This window comes from Numida meleagris, chromosome 4 (genome assembly GCF_002078875.1).
Source record: "Numida meleagris isolate 19003 breed g44 Domestic line chromosome 4, NumMel1.0, whole genome shotgun sequence".
In the NCBI taxonomy this organism is placed as follows: Eukaryota; Metazoa; Chordata; class Aves; order Galliformes; family Numididae; genus Numida; species Numida meleagris.
In genome coordinates, this window is record NC_034412.1 from 55,403,333 (window position 1) to 55,415,504 (window position 12,172).

At 43.9% G+C, this 12,172-nt stretch overlaps 1 protein-coding gene across 3 annotated transcripts in view; it reads left to right on the forward strand.

The window, feature by feature from the left end:
- MOB1B (MOB kinase activator 1B) overlaps positions 1 to 12,172 on the forward strand; it is a 39,877-nt gene that overhangs the window by 5,237 nt on the left and 22,468 nt on the right. Inside the window, exon 1 of one of the 3 annotated variants that reach the window (XM_021396775.1) lies at positions 3,207 to 3,349. The exons of the other annotated variants lie outside the window; for them this stretch is intronic. Coding sequence (XP_021252450.1) covers positions 3,282 to 3,349 — 68 coding nt within the window. The 5' untranslated portion in view covers positions 3,207 to 3,281. Of the gene's footprint in view, positions 1 to 3,206; positions 3,350 to 12,172 lie in introns of those variants that run through there. 3 annotated transcript variants of the gene reach the window in all.

Here is a 12,172-nt window from a genome sequence, read left to right on the forward strand (position 1 = left end):
GGGCCTGGTGGCCAGCCTTGAGCATTGTATTGCAGTGCATTGTGTGTCTCGGAAGTGGTCTGTTAAATACAGGCCTTTGCTTCCCATTTCTAATAGCCCCAAACAGCAGCCACCTAATTCACGTGTATGAGATGGTAATTTTCTTTAATACGTAGACAGTCTCCCACTGTGAATTCATGAAGGTAAAAGCAGCTTTTCCTGGCAAAGGTATTTTTAAAACATTTAAAAGCAGTGGATTACTGATGACTTGAAACTGAATTTATTCACTCTTTACATGATTTTTTTTTTTTTCCAGTTTTCCTTCAGGAGAAAACTAAGGATAAGATACAGCTTCTTGGTCCTTTCAGGCCTTGCCCTTCAATTCATGCACTTCTAATGCACGATAGAACTTGTAGATGTAAGGAGACTTCCTTCCTTCCTTCTGTCTGTCCGTCCATCTTTTCCCATTCATCTCGAAATCCAACAGCAGCCCTTCTTGCTCTTCTGCTTTTTGTGTAAAGAGCGTTCTGTCTTGTTCACCCTTTCCTCTCCTTCCTCCTCCTTCAGTTCCCAGCTGTTCCTTGGCAGGAATCCATTTCTTTTGTTATTCTTGCATGCCTCCTGTGATTCTGCCCGTATTTCAGCTTAGGTTTATTTGAAGCTTGCTCCCTTTCCACCTACTTGTTTTGCTTGCCTATCATTGCATATTATCTTTAAGTTTGGTTGCTTATGTACAGAGGTAATTACTTGTGTCCTAGGGATATGAGCACAGCTGATGTATGAAATCTGACTCCCTTCCTTAGTGAAGAAAAATGTGTTGCAGATTCCAACTTGGAACACCTTCTTTTGCTGTCTGTATCACAAGTCTTAGTCCTTGCTTTATGACAAACAGAATAAATGGGTTTAACTAAGCGTTCGCATAAAGCTAAATTATTTTTTTTCTAAAAATGGAGTCATCAGATTTCTGATACAAAAACAGTGTGAATCCAGATAACAATGAGATGCACTTCCAATGTTGCCTTGAATAAAATAGCCTGTTATTTTGGCTTTGCTAGCTCACGTTTGAATTGCATTTATAGCAACGTCAGTAGTACTGTCCTGCTCTTACTGCTGAGCGCTCGAGAGCCGGGGTTCAAAGTGACGCTGCAATGTCTTCTACTTGTCATACATCAAAACATTTTTTTCCCCTAACTCTGAAGTGTAATTTGAAATCCAATTTTCACAAAACCATCTTCAGTAAGAGTTAGATGTTTTTTTAATTCAAATCCTATTATTATCTGTTGTGGTTGACATCTCTTAACATTTCATGTTGCGGTGTCAGTGGACAGGAGGATCGTCTGTGTACAGTGTAAGTTTGTAGGAGAACAGTTAAACTGACGAGGAACTCAGCTGTCAAATGCACACGCTGAACTAATGGGCAAAGAAGCGCTCTCCTGTGTAGGTAGCAGCTGTTGTTTCTTGCAAGGTATGAGCAAATTGTGCTGCAAATACCTACAGAGACCTCATACGAGATTATATTAAATATGGGGGTTGTGTAAGAAAGACTTGGTGATGAGATAGTGCGGGGTATTTTTGGAAAGCTGCTAGATTATTCATTGGTGCCTCCTGTCCATTTCTTCCTGTTGTTCTCTGGGTTATTTCTTGGCTCTAATGATCGCTCTGTTACTTCCTGGATCCAGACCCCGTTTTACCAATTAGTCCAAGTTGAAGTGCAACCTTAAGGATGTGCCATGGGGTTTCTGCTGGGACGTTGCCCAGTGTTTCTTGTCTGCTGTGTTTGCGATGTGTGTGACAACAGCTCATTCTGCACGGGGATAGAAAAAACGTACAGCCTTGCAAAAAGTGCTGAAGGGACCTCTCTTCTATTAAAGTCAGTGAAGTTTCTTCCTTCTTTAATGCTACCTTTTCCCTGAACACGTTAACATATTGTTCTTTTTACTGCATTGAAAAGGACTGAAGACTGTCTTAAACTGTTTTGTTAGTTTTTTTTTTTTTTTTTAATGCCCTGCTGTGATTTCTTAGGTTGTCTGACCAGCTTTACTTTAGTCATTTGTAAAGCACTGGCTTTCAAAAGCACTGATCAGCGTTTTGGGAAACCGTCCATATTCTGAGGCATGTTCTTCAAGCGCTATATTTGGTGTATAAGTAAGGATCTAATTTGATATTTGAGCCAAGATTTTATTACGGTAATTCATCATCCTCAACAGCGTGTAGATTGCATCCTGAAAAGCTGTGCTTGCCACCTTCTTAAATGTATTCAAAGGGTGTGACTGTTTCCAGCAGATAGGGTTTAGGATGCTGAGGGCATTAGTAATGTAAAGGCGTAGGGAGAGTTCGGCTGGATGTAAGGACATTTCTGGAGCGTGTGGAATAGTTTGCTGTGCGAAGTAGCTTATTCCTTTTGCATGGGATGCTTTTGTCCTTGTTTTATGAAATGGAAAGTGTGCTCTAATGAAGAAATTGCAGGCAGACAGATGCTGTTAAACACATGCTTTGCTAGTGGCCCCTCAGCCCCCTTTCCTCGCCTCCTGCTCCGCAACCCGAATGCTACTGATGTTTTCAGTTGCTGTTGGAAGATGGTGCTCTTTAATGCCCGCTTGCCTGATGTAGTAAGCCTTCTTTCTTTGTGGACGTTTCCACTCTCTTTTCTTTAAACACAGTTGGTGGTGCTATGAAAAGGAATAACCCAGCCTCACAGTTACGAGTTTCTTTGTAGTTCTTTTGGAATTTCCTTAGTTTCTTCTCTAATGGTACCTTCTAGTGACTGTTTCTGATCTCTTGTGGATGCGCACATTCTGTGGTTGGTTCGTTTCCCTCTCCTGTTGGTATTATTCACTCTGCTTGCCAGGCCAGGACTTGAAGGCCGCTGCTTCCATCAGAAAAAAAAAAAAAAGAGTTCTGTTCCCTTGTGCTCTGTGTGATGTTGGAATTCCTTGTTCTCCTCTTCATGTTTCCATGCATCTGTGTAGCACGTGCAGCAGCATCTCGCTCCCACATCTGTTAGCGAGCATCTTCCTGCTGTCTAATTGACTTTCTTTAGAACACAGCATTTTCTTGGAAACAGCTGAGTGATGGGTTTTAAGAATTCCTCCAAAACAGGCAAACGGTCCTCCCGTGTTTACTTTCTGGGCTTTGCCTTCATCACGCACACAACAAATTACAGGGAGGAGTGCTCCGAGGTGGCTCAGATAGCAGATTTCAGGGTGGAGTCTCTCTGCAGGTGTTGCTGGTAGGGAGCACAGGGTGTGCATGTTAGCGTACTGTGTGATCTTCTGTTGCAGGCACCCGACTTGCAGTTCACAATGTGCTTGCCATCGGGGGGCTGCATCCTCAGTGGCTTCGGTTCTCGTGCAGCGCTCCTTGCTGCAGGGTATGTATGGCATCCGTTTCAGCAACCTTGCAGCTGCTATTCACTGCTTTATTGAGTCCTCTTTCTTCAAGGGAAAACGTGCCATACATTCATGTACAGTAGAAATAAGTGTTTGGATGGCTTTGTAGCGCTGTTGTATGTATGGGAAAGAGTAGGTTTTACAAAAGAAGCACAGTTCTTATGTCTACCGAATGATTTATTGGGTACGTTCATTCAGTAAGCTGAGGTTTGAACCTCGGTGGAAACTAAACTTTGAAGCGTAACGGGGTGAAGTTCTCGCTTCTCTTTGAATTCAAGCTGTGCCCTTCCTTTTAAATGAGCTAATGCTAATTGACAGGAATAAGGATTTCCTGGGAGAAGAGGGGAACATTTGTGAGAGGAAAAAAGTGCTATTTAGTTTGCAGAGAACTTAATTAGTGACTGAAGTGAGGAAGATACTGAACTCCTTCTCAGTGGTCCTGAAGGGGGAAAAAAATATAAACAGAACAAAGCAGCTGGGGAGGAGGGAGCCTTCGTGTTTGCCTCCTTCAGAGCCCTGCTTGTAGCTTGTTCTTTGAAAAAAAAAAAAAAAAAAAAAAAAAGAGAAAAAGAAAAAAGGACGGCATGAATATTAGAATATGCAGAAATAAATCTAGGTTTGATTTTGCCTGACAGTTCCAAGATGTATTCCTGTGTGTGTGTGTACATACACCATAGATGAGCATGTTAAAACAGTGGAGGAAAATGGATCTTACTGAAAGAATCCAACAAAAGCAACCCGCTTCTTTACTTGCTTTGAAATTTAATTTCATTTGCAAAACAACAAGCTCTGTCAGAGGCTGCAGTTCTTATGCTATGTACGTGTTTCCATTTCTCTGCTGTCTGCACGTCGGCCCCTGCCTGTCTTTGCAAGTCAGCAGGACACGCATGGCTGAGTGTCGTTCTGCTTTCATTTCATCCAAGTTCCTCTCCAAACGATTCTTTGTCATTCTCCTTTCCAGGTCTCTGCGCTGTCTCCCTCTTTGCGTTGTGCAGTACTGCTGTTAGTCCTCCAGGCTGAGTCACTTCCACGACCGTTGGATGCTCCGGGAATTAGTTTGTGTTTGTCAGTAGTATACGGCTCTGTTTGCCTTGTTTGTTTTGAGGGCTTTCCAGGAGATGAAAGCTTATTAAATGAACATGTTGTGTGTGAAACAAGGGAATTGGTCTGCGAGCATAGCGAACTGATGATGATTTCCTAGTTATGGGATGGTGTTCTGGAAGCTTGCCTCTTCTTTGTGTTAGGGATTGCAATAAGCCGCATCCCGCTGGATGAACTGCTGGAACACCATTGCCTCCAATGTGGGTGGGGTGGTGGCAGGCAGGAGCATTGTAGCACAATACCTCCCCCTTCTTCGTAGGGACATTGAGCTCCCCCATGGGAAAACAGAGGCTGGGAGCTGTGGAGGAGTGCAGGTGCCTGGTTTGATGTCCGTGGCCACGGAACGCCTTTGGGACTTGGCTCCAAGGGCACCGCTGCAGGGCAGGCACAGCGTGTGGAGGGCAGAGCTGAACTGAAGGGCTGCCCCCAAGGGCCAGTCCCCAGGTGCTATGCTCAGCTGGCTGCCTTCTGAGGAAGGATGGCAGGGGCTCCTTTTCAGCTGTGTTCCGGTGCACCTCACAGCAGCCAGCTTATGCTGGGCAACCCCTGAATTTACTCGATTTTGCCAACTCTGAAATGTGTATCTAGAAAGAAAAAAAGAGCAGATCAAAACTGTGAAGTGTATATGTTATGACAGCTTGCAACGCTGGGTGGTGATTGTTGGGACAAGAAAAAGCAAAACCATTCCTTAAGGCTGCCCTCAGTAGCCTTACTGGATGTGAGTCATCTGATAAATGTTTTTGACACGTAGAGACTTGCGTGTAGTGCTACCTGTGGGTTTTTTGGAGGAACTATTGATAAGGTTGTGACATTTTGATCTACCTGCTCCTCACATCCCATCCTGTGTGAGACACTAAACTATGAAGGTAGTTGATTTTCTGAAAAAAGGGAGCCAGATTTTCATTCCTGTCCTGATGGATAGAGAATGAAAAGCTCACAAAAATACCTATTTTACTGTCAGAAAACAGTATTTTCTGCTTTGGTAGAAGGAGGCGTTATTTCAGATCAGTTGCTGAGGGGGAAAAAAAACAACAACAACCAGAAATGAAAACAGGTTACTATATACCTCTTGAAAAGTATGTCCAGATTGAAATACATGCTGAAAACGTAGCTTATTCCACGGTACAGCAAAGGAAAAGGAGGGATGGGGAAGGACGGGTAGCAGTACTTCACTGAGAAGAACAAAGCTGGATGTGGGATTTTGTCTGGATTTGTGTTTACCCCATTTCTAGATGTTGAAAAAAGCACTCCTTTTAGGAGCAGCCTGCACTGTTTTGCAGGCGTTGTGAGTTCCATGTGCTGAAAAATCAGGATATTGTTTTAAATCCCTCTGGACTGTGACATTTTATTTTTAGATGAGGAAACCTTTAGATCTGTGTGTGCTGCTGGGTTTCTAAGTGCAGTTTAAAAAAAAAAAAACAAAAAAAACCCACGATGTTAGAAACTATGCTTTTTCCTTCCTTTTTTTCTTCTGAAAGGTTCCCCGCCTTTGTGTTTTGGAACTGTTAACCTGGCTATTTTAATTTTATTATTATTAAGTCTGAATTTCTTTTTAGACTGCTAGGCTCAAGGACCAGGGGCTTTTAGGAGGAAAGGTGTTCCACAGAGCTTTTCTAAGCGCGGTGCTGCAGAAGGAGCGTGCTGAAGCTGGAAGGCCCGGACGTGGCTCTCTCTCCGTGGGTTGTAGCCTATGGCAGCGGCCTTCGGTAGCCTGGGTAACTGCCTGTGACATGGGTGGCCATAGGTGAGCTTTGCACACAGACATTCCTCGCAAAGAGCGCAGCTCCCAAGTGCGGTGTTGGCTTTGGGAAAAGGTGCTTCTCAGGCACCCTCACCGTGGCATTTCTAATTGCAGTCAGTGCTGGGGTAGACAACTAAGTTATTCTCGTATCTCCTGCTCAATGGATTGGGAAACTTTGGCTGTGTGCAACCGATTGTTTTCAGTTGTTGTTTCGTACAGCAGTGTGTATAAATAATAAACATGTATTCTGGACCTGTAGGAACGAGCATGTGGCTGTAAAATTATTCAAGTCAGTGCAACCGGTTCTTCCTTAAACAAACAACAGCAACAAAACCCTGGGCTTGGAATTACCTTCCAACCACTGCCTTGTGTTTTGAGGGAGCTGCTGTGTTGTGTGAGGAGTCGGCAGCTCTTAACTCTTTCCCAGACGGGCTGCTTCAATTTCCTTAGTGATCTTGGCAGAGTTTGTGTTGCCCTAATTGGGAAGGCAACTCTGCTTTTTATGGCTTAACATTCGTGAAAGTTATTTTTGTGTGGTGGGAGCGCTCTCTGCAAGTGTATTGCTTTTGCTAGAGTTCGTAATAATACAGTGATGATGTCTGAAGAATGTATGCAGAGGGAGATCTTCCTGATGAGAGCTATTGGCTTGTACACTTCCAGTCTCTCTTTATACATATGCTTACTGACTTTTAACTCCAGGACTGCATTGAATGGCCTCTTAACGTTAAATTGTAACGCAGTATTGGAATGTCTTGGAGCAGTTGCAGTTTTGTAAACTGGAATTGGCTGTTCTGGTAGCACCACATTTCATTTGAAGCCATTTGCCTGATCCTGTGGTCATAGAATCACAGAAAATGCTTAGGTTGGAAGGGACCTTACAGACCACCCAGTTGCATCCTGCTGCTGTGATCTAGTTACCAGTCACCAGATAAGGCTGCCCACGGCCGCATCCAGCCTGGCCTTGAATCCTCAATCTTCGGTCATCCTTGTGGGAAGTAGTATCCAGGTGTTAGAGCAGTGCTTGCAAAACTCTCTGTAGCTCTCACATGGCTGAGTTCTTAGGTTTCTCATCCTGCTCCGGAGCATGGCTGAAGCACTCATTTCTCTGTCCTGTTGCACGTGTAGCTTCTGACCTTGGGACAGAAGCTTCCTTACTGTCCTTCTCTGCTGCCGGCTGGTGGTTCTTTGCCTTTACACCTGCTGTGTGGTGGTACGTCGAGGGAATGTAATGTGTTGTAGAATACTTGTTTCCTGAATTCTTGTGTAGGTTTTGGTGCCTCCAGATTGAAGTGAATGGTGAGACACGCTCATTTTAATAGGTGGGAATCAGACTGGAAAATAATTGACTTCTTGGTGTTACAAGAGCTGAGGAAAGCAATGCCTGGCTTGCACACCTTCAGTCTTCAGAACAGAAATGTTGTGACTACTCGGTGTTAGAAATAGAAATGCTCAAGTTAAATCTTGTCAGTGCAGATTTTGAACACGTACAATTTGATTTTTACCTGCTATCCTTCTGATATGATTGTCATAAAGAATAAGCTTTTCCATTCTGAAACGATTGATTTGCTTTCTAGAACGTAGCTTGAGGTTTTTATTTTAACTTCTGAGTTGGCACCTTGGCTATCGGAAACAAACGTGATCGTACTCCAATGTATCTATTCTTAGCAGTATGTTACAATTTGAAACCCACTGCTATTGTCTGAAGGCCTGAAATGCTTGCTTTTCTGGAATTTAGTTCTTGCCTTACAGTGTTTCTGTGTCTTGGCGTTTAAAAAGAGGCATGGCAGGAGTAAGGAGGTGCTAAAACTAGGGCCTTTTTTGCTCAGTGTACTCATTGGCCTGCAGCAGTGAGTCTCTGCCTCAGTTTCCCTGTGTATAACAAGGCATTAATGGTGCCTACTTCAAAGATACTTTGTAGGATTAATTAATGCTTAGGAAGGCCTTTGAAGATGAAGAAGCAGGATTTGAAATATGAAAAGTTTCCATGCCCCAGGTAGAAATGTTCTGTGTGCTGACTTGAGTTTGGCTTTTTCCAAATCTCTTGAGCACCTGCAGATACTTGGAGGGGTGTATTTCAGTTGGACTGTAGTGGTGGACGCTTTCAGGAGACACCAAGTTGTGTAGCAGTACCTCCAGAGGCTAGTTACTCGGCGGAAAGAATGTAAGATGAGATCCCACAGCCTCAGCAATACGTACAGGTAGCAGGCTTATCCTGAAAAAGGGGCCACTGCAGCATTTTCCAGTTATTCTTCCCTTGGGCAAGCTTCTGTCCTTTCCATTGTTTGATAAACCAGTCCATTGATGAGCCCTGTATGAAATGATTTATGGTAATTGTAGCACTGTGTTCTTAGCCTCTAGGAGACTGGAGAAGCAATGCCGTCTTTCCCTTTCCAGGGATGTTAAATAGTTGTGATATTTTAAAATAAGGTCTTAATTTCTTGGAAGACGTGTCAGTTCTGCGTATAATGTGTGCTTTGGTGTGCAGGGGGAAAAAGAATTTTTAGGTTGTTCTATATCATCTTCAGGCTTGTATCTCCTCTTTTCCGTCCATTTTGCCAATTACAGAGTGACTGCATGTTTTATAAGCACCGTTCTAGCTTAAGGTGCTCTAATGAACATGAATTAAGGGATAACTTGGTCCAGACTTTTTCACGCAAGAGGAATTTGGGGAAGACTTTGGAGCACTGACCATGTTGCAGTGGTAGGAGCTTGAGGGTGACTGCGTGCGAAGAACAAGCTGTGAAGTCTTAAGTTTTATGCATAAGGACGCTGACTTTTGTGTTTTAATTCAGGTTTCTGTGGAGATGCAGCAGGCCTTGTAGAAGGAGGTAAAATGCTCCGGTGAAAGATTCAAGTGCACAAATGTCTTGAGTATGTGGAGGTCTAAGCCAGGCCAGCCAAGGTGCTTCCTGTAGGAAGGCAAAGGTTTAAGTGACTCCTTTCCCCTGGTTTAAAAAAAAAAATACCAGGAGGTTGGGCTGGATATTAAGCTGCTTGGATATTAATTTGCAAATGCTGCATTGGCAGCTGGAGTGGGCTGTGAGGCAGGCTGGTAAGTGTGGTGTAAGCAGAGCTCCTGAACGTTTTCCTTTCTGGAAGCATCGTTCTGCAAACCTTAGGCAGACCGGGCTGCAGAATCTGCATCATTAAAAACGCTCCCCGTCAGCAGACGGCAAGATAAAATTACAGCTTTGGAGGAAATTTGGTTCTTGCTCAGAAGCACGATGTGACGTCTTTGTGTGGCTGAGCGGCGTGTGGGCTCCTGACAGTGGGAAGCGCTCCGTGCAGCTCAGACGTGCGGCTTCCTGGCCAGGCTTCCAGAGTCGTCCTGGCGCTGTGAGTAATTGCTTTGAGTGCATTCCCTGATTTAGTGCTAGGCTGAGATGCATCTGGCGCTGCTGGAGCTGCACTTACCTTTAAAAATAGAAGGGCATAATTTGCTGGAAATGTTGGATGTGGGAGTAAAGGGAGCAAAACGTCCTCGGAATTGGAAGAATTTTTGAGAAGCCATTACTTTCTGGGAGACGGGGAATTGCTGGTGAGAAACAGTGGATCTAACGTGAGGTTCTCCCCGTTTCACGAGCTTTTTATGTCCAAGGAAAATGGGATCTTCCATGTGGCATTTGTGAGAGTTTGTCTCATTTTGCATCTGTGTTAATGTGTTGTTTTGCAGTTGAAGGAGAGTTGAGAGGCTCTGGGCAGGGAAAGGCAGGTGTGGCCTTTGCCTTGGAAGTTCTCAGAAGAAATGGTTCAGGGATGCAGCTAATTCTGTTACAATGTATATGTCGGACTTGATTGAGCCTTTTATTACTATGTGTATCCTTGGCCACCTGACAGAGCTTCCAAAAGTTAAGCTTTCCACTTTACACCCTAGAAGTTGGGAAGGTAGATGTGGAACAGGAAGGCTTTCTAAGTCTGTCATATGTAACGGAATGACATAAAAGGAAGAAAGGGAAAAAACAAAAACAAAAACATTTTTTTTTTTCCCCAAGAAGCTTTCCTCTCAGCATTGGGAATCATGATACAGAAATAAAATGCTGTTGTGATCAGGATTTAGGGAGGAAGCAGTGTTACCATTCTAAGGGTTGTTTGACCGATGGTGCCGAGACAGAAGTCAGTGGGGATGGCTTTGGTTAAAGAGCAGGAGAGCTGCTGAGCTGATAAGGTAGTTGAAACTATGTTTGCAGCAGCATTTAGAACTGGACTGCTGAAGAGCAAACTTAGCTGGTAAGAGGTTTGGCTTAGAGAAACTGTTGTGTCCCTGAACTTTGTATTGAGGAGAGTGTGACCATGTGTGCAGTTAACTGACTTCACATGTGAACTGCACAAATGCACGGAATTTTGATAAAGCATTGCCAAAATTGTAGATATTTCCATAGCACGGGATTACTAGCAGCCTGCATTTATCCTAATTGCTTTTCCTTTGGGATGCCTGTCTGCCTGCCTTTCGCATGAGACCATTTCCTGCTGTTTTAGGATGGCTATGCTGGATTAGAGAAGTAGGGATCAGATAGGTAATGGAGGCATAGGTATATAAATAGGAGATGGCTTATTTGGGGGAGTTGACACCAAACATTGTGTATCCTGTTAGAGATTTTTTCTAATGGAAAAGTAGTAAACCTGTATATGGGAATGGGATAGCAGGGATTAAGGGATACTGCATGACTTTCCAGCGTGCTGTGCATTCTCTGCTTCCTTGACCATAAGAGATCTCTGCTGGGCGTTCCATTGACCTGTGATGACTTGGTTTGTTATCTTGCTGGCTCACAGTCTGGGGTGTGAACTCTTACCCCAAGTTTTCTCAAAATAGGCTGCGCTATTTAGGGAGTTCCCTCCCTGTGCTTGCCTCGAGCTTGGTTCTCAAATGCTCACTCTTCCTGTCTAACCTCTGATAAGATCCACTAACACTTAGGTGAATTACAAAGTAACTTTTTACTGGCAACTGCTCTGCTTGTTTCTGTAGCGCCTCCTCTCCCTGAACAAAGATTTTCTGCTGAAGCTGGATGCTGCTCTTCTAGTCTGAATCCTTTCAGTAAGTCCTCCTGCTCTCTAGACTGAGCTTTTCGCATCACGCTTGGAGTGTTCCACCTGCCTAGTAGTAGCCTCTATAACGAGGCTGTAGATGTTGCCTTAGGCAGTGACACCAGACCAGTTACAGCAGTTAAGTTCTTCAGTCTTCATACCTGGATGAAGAGGACAGTATTATGGAAGAGATACTGCTGTACATTAGGTTTTGGACTAAAGTTTTAGGAATTAAGAAAGCTATGTAAGCTGATGGGAAAGGGAATCTTATTTTCCTTTCTGTTTTATGATGAACGAATGACCTGAGCTTTAGAGTGGTGTTCCATTAGGACTTGGATTCCCTCACTGTCGCATTATGATGCACAGAGCAGAATCTTCTGAGCAGGTCTGGAATTGCTGTGTGCGTCCTTATCTTGTGCTGGTTTTCTTCTGCTTACACTGACACAAGTGGGGAGATAATGATACTGGTCTCTCTTGGTCTTCAGTTGCTGTGAGGATTGCCTTGCATCGGTCCTGTCTGTGCAGACCTACACCAAAGCGATTGCCCCATGTTTTAAATTGTGTTGTTACTCCCAGTGTTGGCCTTGTGGCTGTGTGTTCCTGAAGAGAAAAACCTGCACCTCTAAGCAGACAGTTAAGTGTTCTGATATTTCTTTTTTTTTTTTTTTTTAGTTTTTCTTTATTTTTAACAGGTGCCTTTTCTTCTGAGTGAGTTTGAGCCTGACCTAGCATCAAATGCAGGTGGCTGAGGGAGTGGGAGGGGAAGGCAACTCCCTGAGCCACAACAGCTTCTCCCTCCCACAGGGAGGCAATTATTTTATTTAAGATTTGAATCTGGTGTCCTTGCTTAGGGTATAATGCAAACAACTGGGCGCATGTTAGAAGTGTCCTGTAGCAGAATGTATGGGAGCTATACATTTCCTCTTCCTACTACTGGCTC